A 21,537-nucleotide genomic window follows, 5' to 3' on the forward strand; every position below is an offset into this window, starting at 1 on the left:
TCTCTCTGTCCTAGCAAATAAATAAAAAAGGACTCTGGGAGCAGTGGATTTATACTGTGGGCATCAAGCCCCAGTGATAACCCTAGTAAGGAAAAAAAAAGAAAAAGGAGTGGGGCTCTCAGTTCTGAGTTCCATCCCCAGCATCACATGTGCCAGACTGACTCTGCTTCTCTCTCTCCCGAATAAATATATATTTTTAGTTACTTTCCCTTTTGTTGCCCTTGTTGTTTTTCGTTGCTGTTGCAGTTGTTGATGATGATGATGATGTTCTCGTTGCTGGGTAGGACAGAGAGAAGTGGAGAGAGGAGGGGAAGACAGAGACGGGGGAGAGACAGACAGACACCTGCAGACCTGCTTCACCGCCTGGGAAGCGACTCCCCTGCAGGTGGGGAGCCGGGGGCTCGAACCGGGATCCTTACCGATCCTTACCCCAGTCCTTGTGCTTTGCGCCTGAATAAATTTTAAAAGAAAGAAATTTGGGGTCAGACTGTGGCTGGTAGAGTGCTCATATTCCAGTGCTCAAGGATCCGAGTCCAAGTCCCTGGTTCCCACCTGCAGGGAGGAAGCTTCACAAGTGGTGAAGAAGGGCTTCAGGTACCTCTCGCCCTGTCTCTCCCCCTTCCTCTCAATTTCTGTCTCTATTAAATAAATAAATACGAAAAAAGAAACCATCTTGGGGTGAGGATGGTGACTCCACACTTGTCAGGGGGCACCGAGGTTCTTTGCATTGAACTGTCACTATATCGCTATCTAACTATAAAACTCTAGCAGCAGGCAGGGGAGATAGCACAATGGCTATGCAAACAGACTCTCACGCCTGAGGCTCTCAAGTCCCAGGTTCAGTCCCCCGCACCAGCATAAGCCGGGCTCTGGTGTTTCTCTCAGCGTATCTCTCTCTCCATCTCTCTCAAAAATAAAAATCAAAATCAAAGAATAAAGCTGTAGCAGCCTAACTAAGTGTGGGTCACGACTGTAACTCTGACTAAAGCTAACTAGCTACTCCAGAGGGACCCGCCGCGCCTGCCGGCAGGGTGTCATGCCCCGTGATGGCCACACGGCGGCGGCAGAGGACAGGCCATTCTGGGGTTGGCGCAGGTGCTGGCACTGGATGCCTCAGGCTGGGCCAGGGGGATCCGGCCGCCGGGGCTCAGGACACCCCCTCCGGCCTGCGACAAGACTGGAGGGCTCGATGCAGAGCGCTGCTCACTGGCGGCAGGCACTCTGGGTGTGCCCCCCACCCAGTCAGGGGCAGAGTCCTTCACTCCTGCCTGAAAACAAGACATGAGTGCCCAGCACCACATGGGAGAGCATGGCGGCACCAGGGGAAGTTCCGCGGATGTTGGGGCAGGGATGGGGTGTCTTGTTTCTCTTTCAGCCAAAAAACAAAGATGAGGGAGAGCAGACAGGGTGAGAGAGAGAGAGAGAGAGAGCGAGTTGTGTTCCCAAGTGTGCAACCAGAGTCCAAACTCTAGTACCACGTGGGAGGAGCCCCCATGATGTACAGTCTCCCCTCTCCATCTCTCTCTGGTGCTGTCTCTGTCTGCGACGCTCCTGCCTGAGGCGCCGAAGCTCCAGGTTCCACCCAGCACCACCCACCGGAGCTCAGCAGGGCTGTTTGCTTGTGGTTTCTCCCTGTTGGCAACTGACCGGCTGACTGGGGGGGGGGGGGGAGGTGGGACCACCTGCACCCAGCCAGGGGGGGGTGGTGCAGAGCTGCTCCAGGGCTAGGGTGCTCGGGGGTCAGCGCACACCCGGGGACGTGACCCGCGGCCTCCCCGCTCTGCGCCCAGCCTGGCCCTCACCAGCGCCTCCACCCTCCACCCAGCCACCACCCCTCCATCCGTTCAGCACCCAGCCACCACCCCTCCATCCATTATCCATCCATCCATCCATCACCCGTCCACCCTCCATCCATCCATCAATCAATCCATTTATCCCATCATCCATCCATCCACCCATACAATCATCCATCCATCTATCCATCATCTGTCCACCATCCACCCACCCACCATCCATCTATCAATCCATTTATCCCATCCATCATTCATCCATCCATCCATCATCCATCACCCATCCATCAATCCATTATCCATCCATCCATGCATCATCCATGCATCTATCCCATCCATCCATCCATCCATCCATCCATCCATCCATCCATCACCCGTCTACCCTCCACCATCCATCCATCAATCCATTTATCCCATTCATCATCCATCCATCCACCCATCCATCCATCACCCGTCCACCCTCCACTTATCCCATCCATCATCCATCCATCCATCCACCCATCATCCATCCATCCATCCATCCACGCACCATCCGCCCCCCTCCGCAGTTCCAAGCATCAATCTGCGGGGCTGCTGGCTTTTCTCCCTGGTGTTTGCTCCCCAGCCCGGGGTGGGGGTGGGGCCGACATGGCTCCTTCTGGAAGTGCAGGGCAGGGGGCTCCAGCTGCCCGCCTCGCCAGCTCTCCCCCACCTCTAGGACATACTAAGGGACACACACGGCTGGGTGGGCCGGCACCCCCACCCCGCCGAGGGTTCTGCACTCAGGGGGACACTCAGACCTGCCCGCAGCACCCCTCCCTGCCCCCCACCTCCCAGGCTAGGGGCTCCCAGTCACCCCCGGGGTCTAGGCTGGGGAGTGGCCCACCCCAGGGAGCAGACCTCAGGGTGTGCTCAAGACCCCCCACCCCGTCCACGGTTGAAAAGCATCTTCCCTCTGGCTTGGAGCTGGGTATGGGGGGGGGGGGCTGAGGCCTGGGTGACGTGGGGCTCGCAACTCCACCCCCATCTTCACAGAACCCCTCCCTCTGCAAGCTTCCCAGTGATAATTTGTACAAATTTTTGAGGGGCAGGGCATGGTTCACCACTCCCCTGCAGGTAGAGCCCTGGGGTTCGAACCCGGGTCCTCACCCCCAACCCACGTCTTTTATACGCACGTGCCATTAGACTGACCTGATTTCTCAAAACCCACCCCGGGTTTTGGGGGGGCTTGTCCCAGGGGCTGCCTCACAGTGACCCTTTGGGGTGCTAGGTGGAGCTGGGGGTCCCCCACACCAAACAGCCACCCAGGGACAGCCTGGTCTCCCCAGGGACATGGGGGGGGTCTCTGCACCTGCCCCCCTGGCCCCCGGCCCATCCGGGTCCACAGGGTCCTCTCCCCACACACCATGCCAAGGGCCTCAGTGTAGTAAAAAGACTTTATTAAGAAGGCTTTGAAGTCAAAAAATAAAACTCTGGATACAATTTTCTTAACCTTTAAGTCAGCTCAGCAAATATAATCAGTAACTTCAGCCGCACTAAAGAGGAGACGTCGTTACTTTATTTAAAATAAAATGTTTGGTTTTTAAGATTTAGTCCATAAAGTACATTTTCCCCTATAAATTCCCTACATATACACAAGAGGTAAAAATTAAGAGGAAAAAAAGTAAAAAAGAAAAGTAGGTGTTTTGTTCTTTAAAGAAGAAAACAAAGTTTTAAAAAGTCTAAAAACAGACAGCAGAGATCACGCCTGGAGTGGGTGGCGGGCCACGGGGTGGCTGGAAATGCTCGGACCCTCCCCGCCCCTCCGTGCAGACACAGCAGAGCAGGGTCCCCGCACGGAGGAGCCCGGGCGTCGTGACCCTGCCCCTCGTGGAAGATTCTGGAAACTGAGGCGCCCAGAGCCAAAAGCTTGCTGAGAAAGAAAGGTGGGGAGAGGCAGCACGATGCTTCTGCAGAGACTCTCCGGCCTGAGGCGCCGGGGTCCCGGGTTCAGTCCCAGCACCGCCACCGGCCAGGGCTGAGCAGGGCTCTGATTTAAGAAAGAATGAGAGAGAGAGAGAGGGAGAGAGAGAGAGGGAGAGAGGGAGAGCTCCCTTGAGGACTATCTGAATTCTGTACTTTTTTTTTTTTTTGTCCTTTTTTCTTCTTCTGTAACATATTCCCCTTGGAGAGAGACAAAGTGGAGCGGAGAGGTTCAGGGTGCAGGGGGAGGGTGGTTATCTTAAATTAAACAAAAAAAAGTTAGACAAAGTGCCGCCCAGTCCTTTGCTCCGGGCTTTATTGGGCCTGTGACTCAATACTGTTCGCCTTTCACAAGTGGGGTGCAGGCGGGGCGGGGGGCGGCCTGTCCACGCCTGGTCCGGGAGTTAAAGCTCAGCTCCAGGAGACTTTGGGGAGGGGCGGCCCCTCCGCCTCCCGGCTGCCCCTCCTGCCCGGCCCCCAGCGGGCGGCCCCGCAGCGCTAGGAAAAGATATGGATGGCCTGCGTGGCGGGGGCGCGGCAGGCGGGGCAGTGCGGTTCGCTGCGGCCGCAGATGCGCAGGGCGCAGTCCATGCAGAAGAAGCTGTGTCCGCAGGGCACCAGGGCGGCCCGCGCCTCGCCGTCGGCGCACACCAGGCACTCGCGGCCCGGGGCCCCCGGCGGAGGCGGAGGCGGCGGCGGAGGAGGAGGCGGCGGCGGCGGGGGCGGCGGGGGGCTGCCCGCGGGCGCCCAGGGGGGCAGCGGGGGCGAGCGCGGGGGCCCGGGCGTGGGCGCGGGCGGCGGGGGGCTGGCGGGCAGCGGCGCCCAGATGGCGGCGGCGGGCGCGGGCAGGTCCAGCGCCAGGAAGTCGAAGGGCACGTCGGGGCCGTCGGGGAAGCGCGTCCTGGGCGCCCCGGGTTCGGGCCCCTGCGCGCCCTGCGGGTCCCCCCGCGCCGCCGGCGCCCTGGGGTGCGGGTGCGGGTGCGCGTGAGGGGCCTTGGCCCAGAGCCCCGGCGGCTCGAGCCCCACGTCCGTGCCGTTGGCGTGGAAGTCGCTGTCCGGGCCCGCGGCGTCGGGGAAGGCGCCGGTGCGCAGCGTGATGTGCGCCTCGATCTCCTCGCGCGCGCGGTCCACGTTCTCGGGCATCCCGGTGACTGCGAACACCGGCTCCTTGTCGCGGCCCGGCGTCACGATGTAGGTGTGCGTGCGCTGCTGGATGCGCTTGATGGTCGCGCCCTTGGGCCCCACCACCAGCCCCACCACGCGGTAGGGCACGCGCACCTGGATGGTGGTCTGGCCTGCCAGGTGCGGGGGCCCGGCCGCCGCGCCCCCCGGGGCTCCCCCCGCCTTGCAGCGCGCCGCGCGGATGACCGAGAAGTGCTCGGCGGCTGCCAGGATCTCCCGCCGCGCCGTCTCCACGTCCTCGCGCCTCCCAGTCACGATGAACACCGGCTCCTCCCCGCGCACCGGCGTCTTGATGTAGGTGTTGGTCTTGGCGCGCAGGGCCTTGATCTTGCAGCCTGGGGGGGGGGGGGGACAGGACGGTCAGGGGCTGGGAGACCCCAACTTGGGCCTTGATCCTGCAGCCTGGGGAGGGGACAGGATAGTCAGGGGCTGGGAGACCCCAACTTGGGCCTTGATCTTGCAGGGGGGGGGGGGCAGGACGGTCAGGGGCTGGGAGACCCCAACTCGGGCCTTGATCCTGCAGCCTGGGGGGGACACACGGTCGGGGCTGGGAGACCCCAACTCGGCCCTTGGACACAGGTCGGGAGAGGGAGGCCTGGAGTCCTGCAGCACACCTGCAGCTGAGGGTCCCAGGCCGAGCGAGGGTCAAGGACAAGGGGGCTGGCATCCTGAGACGCCGCCAGTCAGGCTCCCGGGGCCTGGGGGAGCAGGGGGTGCGCAGAGGGCTCCCCGACCCCCCTGCGATTCTCTCATTACTTTTAATCACTGGGCATGGTGCCTCCACCATGAAGCCGCTGTCCCCGGACAGGACAGAGAAGCAGAGGGAAGGGAGCGATGGGGCCTCGAACCCGGGTCCTTCTGCTCTGTAATGTGTCCCTGGCCCCTTTTCCTTTTCCCTTGGGTGAAACAAGTAGAGATAAAGAGGAGAGAGATGGAGAGACACCTGCAGCCCTGCACCACCACCCAAACGCTGTGGTTTCTTTATTTCTTGAGACAGAGCCTCCCTCTGGCAGCTGTGAGGGACGCCTGGGCTGGAACCCGGGGCCTGGGAGTCTGGCATCGACCGCTGCGCCCACCCCTCCTGGAATGCAGTCCTGTGCCGACTCACTGAGCCGCCCGCCTCTCCACACCCAGCACCTCTACTTAGCCTTCCTTCCTCCCGTTCTTTTATTCACAAAGAAGATAGGAGGGGAGAGAGGGGGAGTAGGAAGCAGACATCACTCTGGTCCATGTGCTGCTGGGGATTGAACTCAGGACCTAAAGCCTTAGAGTCCGATGCTTTATCCACACCTGTTTATTCTTTAAAGGTCTTTTAAGATATATTTCTGAGGTCGGGTGGTAGCGCAGCGGGTTAAGCGCAGGTGGCACAAAGCGCAGGGACCGGCAGAAGGATCCTGGTTCGAGCCCCCGGATCCCCACCTGCAGGGGAGTCGCTTCCCAGGCGGTGAAGCAGGTCTGCAGGTGTCTGTCTTTCTCTCCCCCTCTTTCTTCCCTCCGCTCTCCATTTCTCTCTGTCCTATCCAACAACAATGACATCAATAATGATAACTACAACAATAAAACAAGGGCAACAAAAGGGGGACAAGTGGCCTCCAGGAGCAGTGGATTCGTGGTACAGACACCGAGCCCAGCAATAACCCTGGAGGCAAGAAAAGAAACAAAAAGACCTATTTCCCTTGAATACATCATGTACATGTGAATGGAGCCGGACGGAGCCCAGAGCCCTGCGGAGCTGAGGCTGAAGGTGGCGCTGCGGGGAGCCCGGGGCCTGTCGTGCACATGCAAGAGACCAGGAGGTAACTCACCCCAGGTCCTGAGAGCCCAGGCGCTTTCTGCTGATCCGCCTCCCAGGGTGCAGGCGGCGGTGGTGCAGCTGCCTGGATGCCCAAGGACCCGGGTTCGATCCCGCACGCCCACCCACCCAGAGCTTCAGGAGTAGTGACGTAGGTCTGTGGCTGCCTCTCCCCTCTCAATCTGTTCGTTTATTGACAGGCCAGAGAGAAATAGACGTGGAGACGGAGACGGGGAGGGGCAAGGCGGTGGCGCACCTGGTTGAGCGCACTCGTTACAGTGCATGAGGACCCGGGTTCGAGCTCCCGGTCCCCACCTGCGGGGGAAGCTTCACAAGTGCCTCTGACGCTCCCCCTCCCTGCCTCCCCTTTCTCCTGATCGCTGGCTGTGTCTATCCAACAAACAAAGACAATAAAGAAGGGCCAGGTGGTGGTGCACCTGGTTAAGCGCTTATACTACAGGGAACAAGGACCCAGGTTCAAGACCCCAGGCCCCACCTGCAGGGGGAAAGCTTCACAAGTGGTCAAGCAGGGCTGCGGGGGTCTCTCTCCATCTCTATCTCCCCCCTCAATTTCTGTCTCTATCCAACAATAAATTTTAAAAAATTAGGGAGTCGGGCGGTAGTGCAGTAGGTCAACAACAACAACATCAATAATAATAATAACCACAACAAAGCTACAAGGCCTCGAGGAACAGTGGATTCAGGGTGCAGGCACCGAGCCCAGCAATAACCCTGGAGGCCAAAACCATAAAAACTAAAGGGAGTCGGGCGGTAGAGCAGTGGGCTAAGTGCAGGTGGTGCAAAGCGCAAGGACCAGCATTAGGATCCCGGTTCGAACCCCCGGCTCCCCACCTGCAGGGGGGCCGCTTCACAGGCGGTGAAGCAGGTCTGCAGGTGTCTGTCTTTCTCTCCCCCTCTCTGTCTTCCCCTCCTCTCTCCATTTCTCTCTGTCCTATCCGACAACAACGACAGCAATGACTACAATAAAACAAGGGCAACAAAAGGGAAATAAATAAAAAGTGCAGAGAACTGGGGGGCACCGGGGAGGGGTCTTCCCTCCCAGCTTGGAAACGGGGTTCTGTACCGGCTCAGCGCTGCTCCCACCCCACCCAAGGCAGGTGGCTGGTGAACTCCCAGGGCAGCCATTTGGGGGTGCATGGGCAGGGTACCCCATCTTGCTCACTGGGCCCTTGTTAATAAGGAACAAAGGCTGGGGGGGCCCTGGGTCCCCCTGGAGGTGCTGGAAGGGTCTTGGTCTCCCTGGAGGTGCTGGGGGGGTCCTGGTCTCCCTGAAGATGGGGGGTCCTGGTCTCCCTGGAGGTGCTGGGGGGGGGTCCTGGGTCTCCCTGGAGGTGCTGGGGGGGATCCTGGGTCTCCCTGAAGATGGGGGGGGTCCTGGTCTCCCTGAAGATGGGGGATCCTGGTCTCCCTGAAGATGGGGGGATCCTGGTCTCCCTGAAGATGGGGGGATCCTGGTCTCCCTGAAGGTGCTGGGGGGGGGATCCTGGGTCTCCCTGAAGATGGGGGGGGGATCCTGGTCTCCCTGAAGATGGGGGGTCCTGGTCTCCCTGGAGGTGCTGGGGGGGATCCTGGGTCTCCCTGAAGATGGGGGGGATCCTGGGTCTCCCTGAAGATGGGGGGGATCCTGGTCTCCCTGAAGGTGCTGGGGGGTCCTGGTCTCCCTGAAGATGGGGGGTCCTGGTCTCCCTGGAGGTGCTGGGGGGGATCCTGGGTCTCCCTGAAGATGGGGGGGGATCCTGGTCTCCCTGAAGATGGGGGGATCCTGGTCTCCCTGAAGATGGGGGGATCCTGGGTCTCCCTGAAGGTGCTGGGGGGGGGGATCCTGGTCTCCCTGAAGATGGGGGGTCCTGGTCTCCCTGGAGGTGCTGGGGGGGATCCTGGGTCTCCCTGAAGATGGAGGGGTCCTGGTCTCCCTGAAGATGGGGGGTCCTGGTCTCCCTGGAGGTGCTGGCGGGAGATCCTGGTCTCCCTGAAGATGGGGGGATCCTGGTCTCCCTGAAGGTGCTGGGGGGGGATCCTGGGTCTCCCTGAAGATGGGGGGGTCCTGGTCTCCCTGCAGGTGCTGGGGGGAGATCCTGGGTCTCCCTGAAGATGGGGGGGATCCTGGTCTCCCTGAAGATAGGGGGGTCCTGGTCTCCCTGGAGGTGCTGGGGGGGATCCTGGGTCTCCCTGGAGGTGCTGGGGGGGATCCTGGGTCTCCCTGGAGGTGCTGGGGGGGATCCTGGTCTCCCTGAAGATGGGGGGGTCCTGGTCTCCCTGGAGGTGCTGGGGGGGGGGATCCTGGTCTCCCTGAAGATGGGGGGGTCCTGGTCTCCCTGGAGGTGCTGGGGGGGATCCTGGTCTCCCTGAAGATGGGGGGGTCCTGGTCTCCCTGAAGATGGGGGGGTCCTGGTCTCCCTGAAGGTGCTGGGGGGGGGATCCTGGTCTCCCTGAAGATGGGGGGGTCCTGGTCTCCCTGGAGGTGCTGGGGGGGATCCTGGTCTCCCTGAAGGTGCTGGGGGGGGGATCCTGGGTCTCCCTGAAGATGGGGGGGTCCTAGTCTCCCTGGAGGTGCTGGGGGGAGATCCTGGGTCTCCCTGAAGATGGGGGGGTCCTGGTCTCCCTGGAGGTGCTGGGGGGAGATCCTGGGTCTCCCTGAAGATGGGGGGGATCCTGGTCTCCCTGAAGATGGGGGGGATCCTGGTCTCCCTGGAGGTGCTGGGGGGGATCCTGGGTCTCCCTGAAGATGGGGGGGGTCCTGGTCTCCCTGGAGGTGCTGGGGGGGGTCCTGGTCTCCCTGAAGGTGCTGGGGGGGGGGATCCTGGGTCTCCCTGAAGATGGGGGGATCCTGGTCTCCCTGAAGATGGGGGGTCCTGGTCTCCCTGGAGGTGCTGGGGGGGATCCTGGGTCTCCCTGAAGATGGAGGGGTCCTGGTCTCCCTGAAGATGGAGGGGTCCTGGTCTCCCTGAAGATGGGGGGTCCTGGTCTCCCTGGAGGTGCTGGCGGGAGATCCTGGTCTCCCTGAAGATGGGGGGATCCTGGTCTCCCTGAAGGTGCTGGGGGGGGATCCTGGGTCTCCCTGAAGATGGGGGGGTCCTGGTCTCCCTGGAGGTGCTGGGGGGAGATCCTGGGTCTCCCTGAAGATGGGGGGGATCCTGGTCTCCCTGAAGATAGGGGGGTCCTGGTCTCCCTGAAGATGGGGGGGATCCTGGTCTCCCTGGAGGTGCTGGGGGGGGGTCCTGGTCTCCCTGAAGATGGGGGGGTCCTGGTCTCCCTGGAGGTGCTGGGGGGAGATCCTGGGTCTCCCTGAAGATGGGGGGGTCCTGGTCTCCCTAAAGATGGGGGGGTCCTGGTCCCTGAAGACGGGGGGGGGATCCTGGTCTGCCTGAAGATGGGGGGTCCTGGTCTCCCTGGAGGTGCTGGGGGGGATCCTGGGTCTCCCTGAAGATGGAGGGGTCCTGGTCTCCCTGAAGATGGGGGGGTCCTGGTCTCCCTGGAGGTGCTGGGGGGAGATCCTGGGTCTCCCTGAAGATGGGGGGGTCCTGGTCTCCCTAAAGATGGGGGGGTCCTGGTCCCTGAAGACGGGGGGGGGATCCTGGTCTGCCTGAAGATGGGGGGTCCTGGTCTCCCTGGAGGTGCTGGGGGGGATCCTGGGTCTCCCTGGAGGTGCTGGGGGGGATCCTGGGTCTCCCTGAAGATGGGGGGGATCCTGGTCTCCCTGAAGATGGGGGGTCCTGGTCTCCCTGGAGGTGCTGGGGGGGATCCTGGGTCTCCCTGAAGATGGGGGGGATCCTGGTCTCCCTGAAGATGGGGGGTCCTGGTCTCCCTGGAGGTGCTGGGGGGGATCCTGGGTCTCCCTGAAGATGGAGGGGTCCTGGTCTCCCTGAAGATGGGGGGTCCTGGTCTCCCTGGAGGTGCTGGTGGGAGATCCTGGGTCTCCCTGAAGATGGGGGGGGATCCTGGTCTCCCTGAAGATAGGGGGGTCCTGGTCTCCCTGGAGGTGCTGGGGGGGATCCTGGGTCTCCCTGAAGATGGGGGGGTCCTGGTCTCCCTGGAGGTGCTGGGGGGGGTCCTGGTCTCCCTGAAGATGGGGGGGTCCTGGTCTCCCTGGAGGTGCTGGGGGGGGGTCCTGGTCTCCCTGAAGATGGGGGGGTCCTGGTCTCCCTGAAGATGGGGGGGTCCTGGTCCCTGAAGACGGGGGGGGGGGCTCCTGGTCCCTGAAGACGGGGGGCGGGGTCCTGGTCTCCCTGAAGATGGGGGGTCCTGGTCCCTGAAGACGGGGGGGGGGGGGTCCTGGTCTCCCTGAAGATGGGGGGGTCCTGGTCCCTGAAGAGGGGGGGGGGAGGCTCCTGGTCCCTGAAGACGGGGGGGGGGGGGGATCCTGGTCTCCCTGAAGATGGGGGGGATCCTGGTCTCCCTGAAGATAGGGGGATCCTGGTCTCCCTGGAGGTGCTGGGGGGGGATCCTGGGTCTCCCTGAAGATGGGGGGGTCCTGGTCTCCCTGGAGGTGCTGGGGGGTCCTGGTCTCTCTGGGGCTGGGGGGTGATGGTGGGAACCACACTGGCTTCTGGCGCCAGGATCGTCCCTCACTGTGTGTCAGCCTGGAGCCGGGGTTTGGGGACCGAGTGAGCAGGGGAGGCCCGCGGAGCCCGGGGACAGACGCACCTCCGGGCGCCCTGCCGCTCTGGGACTCGGCCGAGAACAGCCCCGGAGCTGGGGGGTCACCGGTGGACACGGCCTGCGGTGCCTGGGGTGACAGACGACCTGCTCCCTTACGGCCGCCCGGACAGGGGTCGCTGCAGGAGTTCGGGGACCCCCGGCAGGTGAGGACCCCGCATGCTGAGACCCCTCCCCGCGCTCAATTGCCGAGGGTCGGCGGGGGGCGCGGTCTGGGGTCCCCGGGACGCCGAGCGGGTCTGGGCCGCCAGCCCCCAGCCTCCGAACAAAGGAACAATGGGCGGCGGCCGCGCGGCCGGGCCGGACCCGCACCCTTGGGCGCCGCTGGGGGGGCGCGGGCGGGGCGCCCCGGGTCCCGCGCGGCCGCCCCCGCCCCCCCCCCGCCCCCCGCCCCGGACAAAGGCGGCGGCCCCGACGGCGCGGGCGACTCACCCTGGCGCCCCACGATCTCGGCGACGTGCTCGGAGCTGGGCACCGGCACGCACTCGGTCATGTTCACGCTCCGCTTGCGGCCGCCCAGGGCGCCGGGGGGCTCGGCCAGCAGCGGGGGCGCCGCGAAGCCCGGGAACACGTCGGGGGGCGGGCGCGGCGGCGGCGGCGGCGGCGGGGGCGCGGGCTGGGGGGCGGCCGGCGCCCCGGAAGCCCCCTGCGCCCCCGGGGCCTCGCGCCCGTCGGGGGCCACCTCCTCCGCGCAGCCCGCCCGGTCGCCGCCCGCGCCCCGCAGCCCGAGCGCCGACAGCTGCTGCAGCGCCAGGCGCAGCGCGGCGGCGGGGGGCTCGGGGCCCGCGGGGGGCTCCTCGGCGCCGGCGGACTCGCACCCGGGGCCGGCCGCGCCCTCGGCCCCCACGCCGCCGCCGTCGGGCATGGCCGCCTCCTCCGCGCCGCCCGCCGGCCCCGGGCCCGCCCGCCGCCGCGCTGCGCCTGGGGAGCCGGGGGGTCGAGCGGAGCCGGGGGGCGGGTGCGGCTGCGGCTGCGGCTGCGGGTGCGGGCTGGGCGCGGACGCCGCTTCCCTCTTGCCGCCGCCGCCGCCGCCGCCGGCCCTGCCCCCGGCCCCGCCCCCTCCCCGCCCCGTGACGCGCGCCAACAATGGGCGCCGCGCAGCGCGCATGCGCCGAGCCGCGGTCACGTGGCGAGGACCGGCTGGCGCGCACGTGCGGGGGGCGGGGCCTCTGGGCGCCCGGGGCCTCCCTGCGGGGTGCGCCCTCCTCTCGCCTCCCCCCTGCAGCTGGGACCCACTTCCCGCGGGGTGCGCCCTCCCCCTGCAGCTGGGGAACCCTCTTCCCGCGGGGTGCATCCTCCCCTCGCCTCCCCCCTGCGGCTGGGGACCCTCTTCCCGCGGGTGCACCCTCCCCTCGTCTCCCCCCTGCAGCTGGGGACCCTATTCCCGCGGGTGCACCCTCCCCTCGTCTCCCCCCTGCAGCTGGGGATCCTCTTCCCGCGGGTGCACCCTCCCCTCGTCTCCCCCCTGCAGCTGGGGATCCTCTTCCCGCGGGGTGCATCCTCCTCTCGCCTCCCCCCTGCGGCTGGGGACCCTCTTCCCGCGGGTGCACCCTCCCCTCGCCTCCCCCCTGCGGCTGGGGACCCTCTTCCCGCAGGGTGCGCCCTTCCCCTGCACCTGGGGCCTTCTTCCCGAAGGGTGCATCCTCCCCTCGCCTCCTCCCTGCACCTGGGGACCCTCTTCCTGCGGGGTGCGCCCTCCCCCTGCAGCTGGAGACCCTCTCCCCAGGACTGCGCCCTCCCATGCCTCTCCCCATGCAGCTGGGGACCCTCTCCCTGGGACTGCGTCCTCCCTCGCCTCCCCCCCTGCAGCTGGGGACCCTTTCCCTGAGGGGTTTGCTCTATCTATCCTGTGCACCTGGGGGCCTCTGTCCAGCGGTGAACCCCCTGCCCTGAGCCCCCAGAGGGCCCTGATCCCTGGTAGCCCCCATCACCCCCCCCCCCGGCTGGGTGGTGTCACCCCCCCTTTGGTTTGTCACAGAATCACTGGGGGCAGGGAGAGACCCCCACACACAAGGTGGCCGAGTCACAGGCAGGGGGCAGGTAGCCTTAGGCCCAGGCAGCAAGTTCGGCCAGGCTCCCTTAGGACTGAACTTCCCCAGCAGCTGGGAGGGGGCAGGATGGGGACACCCTCTCTCCCCATCAATAAAGCTTGTTTAAATTTAATTGATTAGTTATTGGATTAAGAGAAATGAGAGAGGAAGTCAGACATTTGCTGACCTGCTCCACCAAGCAGGAAGCTTCCCCCCTGCAGGTGGGGACCAGGCCTTGAACCCGGGTCCTTGTGTACTGCAGTATGTGCTCAGCCAGGTGCTGCCCCTGGCCCCTCGCTGAAGCTTTTTTGAGAAATAGGAGAGAAAGAGTGAGACCTCACTCTGGTACCTGTGCTGCCGGGGATGGAGTTCAGGACTGACTCAAGTCTGAGAGTCCGGTGCTTTATCCACAGCACCTCCCGGACCACCGAGGAAGCTTTTTACCTAAGGGGCCAGGAGGTGGCTCGCCGGACCTCTCCCAGGCCTACTGGCAGGGCAGGTGGGGCTGCGGCCGGGCTCCTCGCCCTGGGAACAGCCGGAGAAGACCCAGGCCGCGGGGGCACCGGGAGCCAAGCACGAGGCCAGGTCCCCACCACCCCCGTGGGAGCTCCAGCCCGTCCGTGGCGGGCGGAGGGAAGGCCAGCATCTGCTCCCTAAAACCGGAGCCCGGGCGCCCGAGATGCTGGTGCTCTGCCAGTCTCGGACCGAGCTGAGAGCTGAGGAGGGAGAGCGCCCACCTCGGAGCCTCACTGCCCGAGGCGTGCTCGAACCCGCGCCACACGCAAGCTCAGCGCAGCCCGTCTTGGGAGAGCGCCCTGAGCCCAGCACCAGCGGCCTCCGCCACCGACCGTTCCGGGGCGTGTGCGTGCGTGTCTGAGCACACCAGGCCTGCCCAGACCCCCTTCCTCACGGAGGGCCAGGTCTGGGGGGCACAGGGAGGCGGGGGCTCTCCAGCCGTCTGAGACTTCTGGAAGGGCGGGGTCAGGCGCCAGGGCTACGCTGCCGGGCGTCCGTCTCGGGAACAGGCGGGCTGCCCCTCCGGGGCCCCTTCTCCATCAGGAGAGCAGAAAGGACGGACGGACGCCAGCAGGCCAGCTCATGACTTTATTGGGCGCGAATGTGGCGCCCCGCCCAGAGTCCCCAAGGCTCACGGGGGGCGGGGGGCTGGCATTGCGCCCCTGGGTCCCCCGCCTGGCAGCCTAGTCCAAGAACCGGCGGCTGCGCGTCCCGGGTCCCACGCGCTCCAGGGGTCACACGCGCTCCAGGCCGGGCTGGGGCTCATCCTCATCGTCGTCCCCATCGGCGTCGCCGTCCCCGGCCGGGTCCGAGGCGTCGTGGGCCAGCTCCTCCACGTGTGCCAGCATGTCGGCCACCAGCGCCTCCTCCAGCCGGCGGCGCACCTGCTGCACCAGCTCCTCCTGCTTCCTGCGGGCGGCGGGCGGGCGGGTCAGCGGCTTCCGGGGCCTCCCGACCCGTCCCGTCCCGTCCCGCCCGCCGCCCGCCCGCACCTGATGTCGTCATCGGTCACCAGGAAGGCCTTGCAGAGCGGCTGTGTGGTGTTGAGCCACACGCCGGGGCTCTTCTCCACGGCGGCCGACAGCTGCCCCGTGATGGGCAGCGAGCTGGTGTGCAGGGCGCTGGCGATGGCCGACAGCAGCGTCTCGTCCGTGCAGCCGGGGCCCACGCCTGGGGGGTCGTAGCCGGTCCGTGCCGCCACCGGGCCTCGGCCCCGTTGGGCAGTCTCCCCCCACCCCCCCCCGTGCGCCCGAGCCCCCTCCCGCCCCGCAGCCCTGGGCAGCCCGAGCCCCCCGCCCCACCTTGCAGCCCCCGGGGCAGGTCCATGGTCTTCACCAGCTCCTCCGCCACGTCGAAGGCGCTCAGGCCGCTCAGCTTCTTCTCCCAGAAAAGCTGTGGGGACGGGGACGGGGGCGGGGGCGGCACCTGGGTCAGGTCAGGGGGAGTGGGGGCATGGAGGGCGCCCGGCTCGGCCAGCCCCCACCCCGGGCCCTGGCCCACCTGGCGCGGCTGCTCCGCGGCCTTCTGTGGGTCGCTCTTGACCTTGTTCCCGGGGTGGTTGGTGATCTTGGTGACGGGCTGCTTGAAGATGGAGGCCGTCTGGCGCACGGGCAGCGCCGTGTTCAGGTCAGGCTTGCCCTGCGGGGCGGGGGGGGGGGGGCGGGGGCTGAGCCGCGGCGTCTAGGGGCCGCATGCCTTACATGGAGGTCCCGGGGCTGGGGCGGGGCTCCCGGGGCAGGGGCGAAGCGCACCCTGAGCTGGGGCGCCGAGTCATAGCGCACGCGCTGGCGGCTCTTGCTCACGCGGCCCAGCAGCATCTTGCCCGAGCGGTAGTCGAAGGTGCTCAGGTCCACGGAGCCGCCCAGGTAGCGTGCCAGCTGCGGCTTGCTGCGGAACTTCTTCCCGCTCGGGCTGCGGGCACACGGGCGTCAGCGGGCCCCGGCCTCCCGCTCCCCCCCCCCCCCGCCTCCCCCCGCCTGAGGTCGCGGCCAGAGAAGGGCAGGAGGTTATGGAGCACTACTCCGCCATCAAAAAAGGAAAGACTGTGTCCCCGGGATGGAGCTGACAGCGATCACGATCCGTTAGAGAAATAAGAGGCGAAAGACAGGCACCGGGCAGGTCCCGCTCGCCCGGGAACCTACAGACCCGATTCACAAGAACTTGCAGCCCTGAGAGCCCTGGGGGCACAGCCCGGGTGGGCGCTGGGTGCGTGAGGGGCCGGACGACACTGTCCGCTCAGGGCCACGTGGGCCCGTAACTGCCCCCCGTATCTTCAGAGACAGAGACGGGAGAGACATCCCCAACCGGCACCGAGCCCTGCAGGGCCAGGCAGCTCCAGCCTGAGCGCCGTCTCCTCCGACCCTCTCCTGCGTCTAGCCCAGAGCCGAGCCGTCCGGAGGAGCCCCTCGCACACAGGGGCAGAGGCCGGGCCGGGGCGGGGCGGTGTGGTGGCACTGAGTGTCGCCCGCGGCCCGGTCCTCCCGGTCACCCCAGCTGGGGACGCTGGAGCCTGGCCGAGTCCCAGAGGGGAGAGACCCCTACCCGGGCCGGGTGAGCAGGTGGCTGTACCGACTGAGGTCAGTGGGCAGCAGGTGCCCCGAGGGTGCCGTCTTCATGGCTTGGGGAAGAAAGGGGCTCTCGAAGCCCAGATGCCCACACTCACAAATCGGGGGCTCACGTGACAGCTCCTGCGTGGGGCCCGGGACACCCAGTCGCCCCAGACACCAAGACCTAGCAGGGCTTCAGGGAAGTCGCCAGTCAGGGCCCCAAGGGCGTGAAGTGCCTCCACTGTGGAAAACACCCCCAGGGCCAGTCCTGCCCCATGTCCACCCCCAGGTCCCCAGGGCCAGTCCTGCCCCATGTCCACCCCCAGGTCCCCAGGCCCAGTCCTGCCCCATGTCCACCCCCAGGTCCCCAGGGCCAGTCCTGCCCCATGTCCACCCCCAGGTCCCCAGGCCCAGTCCTGCCCCATGTCCACCCCCAGGTCCCCAGGGCCAGTCCTGCCCCATGTCCACCCCCAGGTCCCCAGGGCCAGTCCTGCCCCATGTCCACCCCCAGGTCCCCAGGGCCAGTCCTGCCCCATGTCCACCCCCAGGTCCCCAGGGCCAGTCCTGCCCGATGACAGCGCCTCCTGCACCCCCACCGCGAAGCCCAAGCGCCGCGACCCCGGCTGCAGCCTGGCCCTCAGAGTCCCCCGTGTTGAGCCCGGCCCCGGGTGGCGTCCACCCCCCCCCGGACGCGACACCCCGCAACTGCAGAGACAACCCTACTCCGGGGGCCCCAAGCGGATCCTGCACCCGGGAGCCCGGCCAGCAAGGGGAGCAATGCGGCCCCCGCAACCCGCCAACCCGCCGCCCCTCCCCGGGCCCGGCAACTCGCATCCCGCCGCCCGGGTAGCGAGGGAGGCCGGGCCCCGCATCGCACCCCGCCCCGGCCCGCCCCGAACAAAGGCCGCCCCCCCACGCCCCGCGCCGGGCGGCGCCATGGCCATGCGGCCGGGCGAGTGGGGCGCATGCGCGGGGCCGAGGCACGCACGCACGCACGCACGCACGCACGCAGGGCGCCGCGCGGCCCGGCCTGGCCCGGCTGCAGAGGCCGCCGGGAGCCCCCGTCCCGCATCGCATTCACCTATAGTAACAGACATCCCTGAGGCCGGCCGACAGCCCCGCGCGCCGGGGCACTTCTTCCCGCTCCCAGCCCCGCGGGAGCGCCGGGCACGCCCACCTCTTCCGCTCCATGGCTCCGCGCCGCCCGCCCCGCCGCCGCCGCCGCCGCCGGGCCCGCTCGCCGCCGCCGCCCTCCGCCCCCAGCCGGGCGCGCGCCGGCTCTGCCGCCCTGGCCCCCTCCCCGCCGGCCCGCTCGGGGGGCGCTCCGCCCACCCGCCCGCGCCGCGCCCGGCCGCGCGCATGCGCCGAGACGGGCCCGCCCCCGCGCCCGAGCCGCCCAATAGGCGCGCGGCGCGGCCGAGGGAGCGTTGGAGCTGACCAATCGGCGGGCGAGCCCGGCTCGCGGACCCACTGGGCGATCGGCGCGCGCACTGGGCAGCCGGCAGGCAGCCGGGCCAATCGGCGTGCGAGCCCCGCCTCCGCCGCCACCGGACCCATCGGCGCGCCGCCCGGCCGCTCCGTGCGCGTGACCCCCCCCCCCCCCCCCCGGTCCGGCGATGGGCGCCGCCCAGACAATGCGCGCGCAGGCCCCGCCCACACGGGGTCGGACCAGAAGCGTGCGGGTGGGTGGTGCCGCGCCCGGGCCCGGGCGGCACTGCGATGCCCGTCGCTGCTCGCCGCTGTGAGCGTGGCGCGGGGCTCCCCGAGCACTGAGGAGTGGGGGGCCGTCCGGACCGACCCAACTAAGGGCGCGGCAGCTGGTGTGTCCTTCCCCCGCGCTCTGAGCCTCAGGCAGGAGCCCCTCGCAGCAGCATCTCCTCCTCCAGAGCCCTGCTGTGCTGGGGCTGGAACGTGGGGCCGCAAACAGGCGTCTTGGGCAGAACTAGCACTGCTCCCTTCGGAGCCCTGCAGCGCTCAGGCTGATGTCGGTGCTGGGTCCTTCTTTTTCTTTATTTTATTCATTCCCTTTTGTTGCCCTTGTTTTATTGTTGTAGTTATTATTGTTGTTGTTGATGTCGTCATTGTTGGGTAGGACAGAGAGAAATGGAGAGAGGAGGGGGAGACAGAGAGGGGGAAGAGACAGACAGACACCTGCAGACCTGCTTCACCTGAGCCTGGGAAGCGACTCCCCTGCGGGTGGGGAGCCGGGGGCTCGAACCGGGATCCTTAGGCCGGTGCTTGCGCTTTGCGCCCCCTGCGCTTAACCCGCTGCGCCGCCGCCGACTCCCGTTTATTAATGTTCTTAATAGCCTTTGTTTATCGGCTAGACAGCCACAAGTCCAGAGGGAGGAGATAGGGAGAGAGACCCCTGCGTCGCCACTCGTGAAGCTTTCCCCCTGCAGGTGGGGAGTGGGGCTCGAACCCGCGTGGGGCCTGGAGCGTGGTGATACGTGCGCTCAAACAGGGGTGCCACCACCCCGCTCAGCCCTGGCTTTCGGTGGTGCAGGGGAACTGAACCTGGGACACTGGAGCCTCAGGCTCTTTGCGTGACGGCTATGCTGTGTCCCTCCCGGCCAGCGACAGCATTTAGCAGGACCAGAGAGCTCGGAGGTCCCGGGTTCGACCCCAGCCCACTTGCTGCCAGGGCCATCGGCCCCGTCTCTGCCTCGGTGCTTGTGCGGAGGGTGAAGCTCAGGCCTAAGAAACCCGGGGTGGCGGGTGGCAGTGACTGGACGCGCGGGTCCGGCCTCCCGCTGCCGGAAGAAGCTCCTTAAAGTGTCAGCGGCGCCCCTGGAGCGGGAGGTGGCCCTTGGCAGGGCGCACGCGCCCCCAGACAGATGGAAAGTCCCGGCTCCAGGGCAGCGTCCAGGCCCCGGGTGCGAGCCCCCGCCCACCCGTGAGGCCCCGGAGGAGGCGGGCGGAGGGAGGGAGCCGGGACAAGCCGTCGCTGTGCCTGCCAGAATATTTATTTCAAAGCTGCTTTGATGGCGGCCAGGCGGCGGCGCGCCTCAGGCCTCAGCGCCAGGCCCAGGGGCGCGAGCCGGGGCGCAGGTCTTTCTTCCTCGCCCTCTCATTTCCGCCGCCACCAGTAAAGAGTAAAGGCGGCGATATTCGTGTGGCCTGCGTGGTTGTAGCCTTGTTGTGGCTCTTGTCGTCGTGGTCGCCGTCGGACAGGACAGAGAGACACGGAGAGAGGAGGGGGAGACAGACACCGCCTGCGGAGCGACGCCCCTGCAGGCGGGGAGCCGGGGGCTCGAACCGGGATCCTCCGGGCTTGTCCCGCCGCCGCCCGCCCGCCCGGCCCGGCCCGGCCCGGGATCCCGTGACTCCTCCGGGAAGGAGGCGGCCGCGGCTGTGTGTGCGCGTGCGCGGCGGGGATCAGAGGCGGGGGCCACGGCCACGGCCGCCCCGCCCCGCAGGCCCCGGGGCTCCCCTCCCCTCCCCCTCCCGCCCGCCCGCGCCGCGGACTCGGGACTCCGGAGTCAAGACAGCAGCTCTTGCATGTCCGGTGCGCTTGGGGGCGAGGGACGGACAGACGGAGCGGGGCCGGGTGGGCGGCCTGCGGGGCGTCGGGCGGGTACTCACCGGCGGGCGCGCTCAGTCCTTCTTGAACTTGCCGTTGATGTAGGGCACCCAGTCCAGCACCAGCCGCCAGTCGGTGGCCCAGACCAGCCCCACGGCGCCCGCCGCCGCCCACACGCCGGCCGTGGGGACCCTGCGGGACAGCGCGTGACCCAGGCGCCCGCCCCGCCTCGCCGGAGACCCCCGCCCGGCCGCCCCTCCCCGGGGACCCCAGACCCGCCCGCCCGCCTCCGGGGGACCCCAGACCCGCCCGCCCCCCTCCCCGGGGACCCCAGACCCGCCCGCCTCCCCGGGGGACCCCAGACCCGCCCGCCCCCCTCCCCGGGGACCCCAGACCCGCCCCCCTCCCCGGGGACCCCAGACCCGCCCGCCTCCCCGGGGGACCCCAGACCCGCCCGCCCGCCTCCACCCCCCACTCGCCCCCCCAGCCGCCGCTCTCAAGCGGGGTCACCCCATTGCCGGCCGGCCCTCCTCCACCTCCACCCGGCCAGCCCAACCCTCACTCACGGCCACTCCAGCCCCGAGCCGCCCCCGCTCACCAGTTCTGGGCCAGTTGCCGGTACCGCGGTCCCAGGAAGCGGGTCAGCATGGCGGCCCTCCTGGGTGACCGCGACTGGCGCACTGCGCATGCGCGGCGACGCCCCGCCCCGGAAGAGGCCCCCACTTCCGGGAGGGCGGGGCCGGGGCGAGAGGCGGGGCCGCAGCGTCACGTGGGCCTGGGGCGGGGAAGGTGGCGGCCGGGCGGGGGTTCGTCGCCGAGTGCCCCGAGGCGCTGCTGGGCTCCTGCCGCCGCTGCAGGGCGGGACTTGCGGGCGGGCGAGAGGCCCCGGGTTCCAGCCCAGGGGCCGCCGGGGCCAGAAGGAAGCTCTGCTTCTGTGTTTCTTCTCTGCCTCCAGGGTGACTGCTGGGCTCGGGTGCCTGCATCGGGAATCCACCGCTCCTGGAGGCCTTTCTGTTTCCCCTTTTGTTGCCCTTGTTGTGGTTATCGCTGATGTAGTCGTCGTTGTGGGACAGGACAGAGAGACATGGAGAGAGGAGGGGGAGACAGAGAGGGGGAGAGACAGACAGACACCTGCAGACCTGCTTCACCGCCTGGGGAGCGACTCCCCTGCAGGTGGGGAGCCGGGGGCTCGAACCGGGATCCTCACGCCGGTCCCTGCGCTTTGCGCCACCTGCGCTTAACCCGCTGCGCTACCGCCGGGCCCCACTTTTTCTTTTTAGAATTTATTTATTCATGAGAAAGATAGGAGAGGAAGAACCAGCTATCACTCTGGTATATGTGCTGCTGGGGATCGAACTCAGGACCTCATGCTTGAGAGTTTAGTGCCTTAGCCACTGAGCCACCTCCCGGACCACTGTTTTTATTTTTCTAGCCAGAGCCCTGCTCAGCTCTGGCTGGCGGTGGTGCTGGGGATTGAACCTGGGACCTCAGAGCTCAGGCAGCAGCAGTCTGTTTGCAGAGCCATGGTGCCGTCCCACCG

General features: G+C 67.0%; 3 protein-coding genes across 6 annotated transcripts; all 3 read right to left on the bottom strand.

Annotated features, from left to right (window-relative positions):
- Positions 1–4,022: 4,022 nt before the first annotated feature.
- Positions 4,023–12,505, bottom strand: MEX3D (mex-3 RNA binding family member D). Its single transcript, XM_060181998.1, has 2 exons — positions 11,815–12,505; positions 4,023–5,248 (listed from the first exon to the last, which is right to left on the bottom strand). Exons 1-2 carry the CDS (start codon positions 12,488–12,490, stop codon positions 4,230–4,232), a joined length of 1,695 nt encoding a protein of 564 aa, XP_060037981.1. The 5' UTR covers positions 12,491–12,505; the 3' UTR covers positions 4,023–4,229.
- A 1,997-nt stretch (positions 12,506–14,502) lies between these two features.
- Positions 14,503–17,806, bottom strand: MBD3 (methyl-CpG binding domain protein 3). Of its 3 annotated transcripts, XM_060182056.1 has the most exons (7): positions 17,071–17,319; positions 16,470–16,667; positions 15,680–15,839; positions 15,429–15,566; positions 15,230–15,320; positions 14,921–15,098; positions 14,503–14,837 (listed from the first exon to the last, which is right to left on the bottom strand). In XM_060182056.1, the coding sequence occupies exons 2-7, from the start codon at positions 16,541–16,543 to the stop codon at positions 14,663–14,665; spliced, it is 816 nt and encodes a 271-aa protein (XP_060038039.1). In that variant the 5' UTR covers positions 16,544–16,667; positions 17,071–17,319; the 3' UTR covers positions 14,503–14,662. The 3 variants fall into 3 exon arrangements, with proteins under 3 accessions (XP_060038039.1, XP_060038040.1, XP_060038037.1); XM_060182057.1 differs by lacking the exons at positions 16,470–16,667; positions 17,071–17,319 and adding an exon at positions 17,652–17,806; XM_060182054.1 differs by lacking the exons at positions 16,470–16,667; positions 17,071–17,319 and adding an exon at positions 17,556–17,779.
- Positions 17,807–19,418: 1,612 nt separating this feature from the next.
- Positions 19,419–20,754, bottom strand: LOC132535580 (cytochrome b-c1 complex subunit 10). Of its 2 annotated transcripts, none has more exons than XM_060182072.1 (3): positions 20,596–20,754; positions 20,060–20,189; positions 19,419–19,689 (listed from the first exon to the last, which is right to left on the bottom strand). In XM_060182072.1, the coding sequence occupies exons 1-2, from the start codon at positions 20,643–20,645 to the stop codon at positions 20,072–20,074; spliced, it is 168 nt and encodes a 55-aa protein (XP_060038055.1). In that variant the 5' UTR covers positions 20,646–20,754; the 3' UTR covers positions 19,419–19,689; positions 20,060–20,071. The 2 variants fall into 2 exon arrangements, with proteins under 2 accessions (XP_060038055.1, XP_060038054.1); XM_060182071.1 differs by having other exon boundaries at positions 19,419–19,705.
- Between the last annotated feature and the right edge of the window lie 783 nt (positions 20,755–21,537).

This window comes from Erinaceus europaeus, chromosome 23 (assembly GCF_950295315.1).
Source record: "Erinaceus europaeus chromosome 23, mEriEur2.1, whole genome shotgun sequence".
NCBI lineage: Eukaryota > Metazoa > Chordata > Mammalia > Eulipotyphla > Erinaceidae > Erinaceus > Erinaceus europaeus.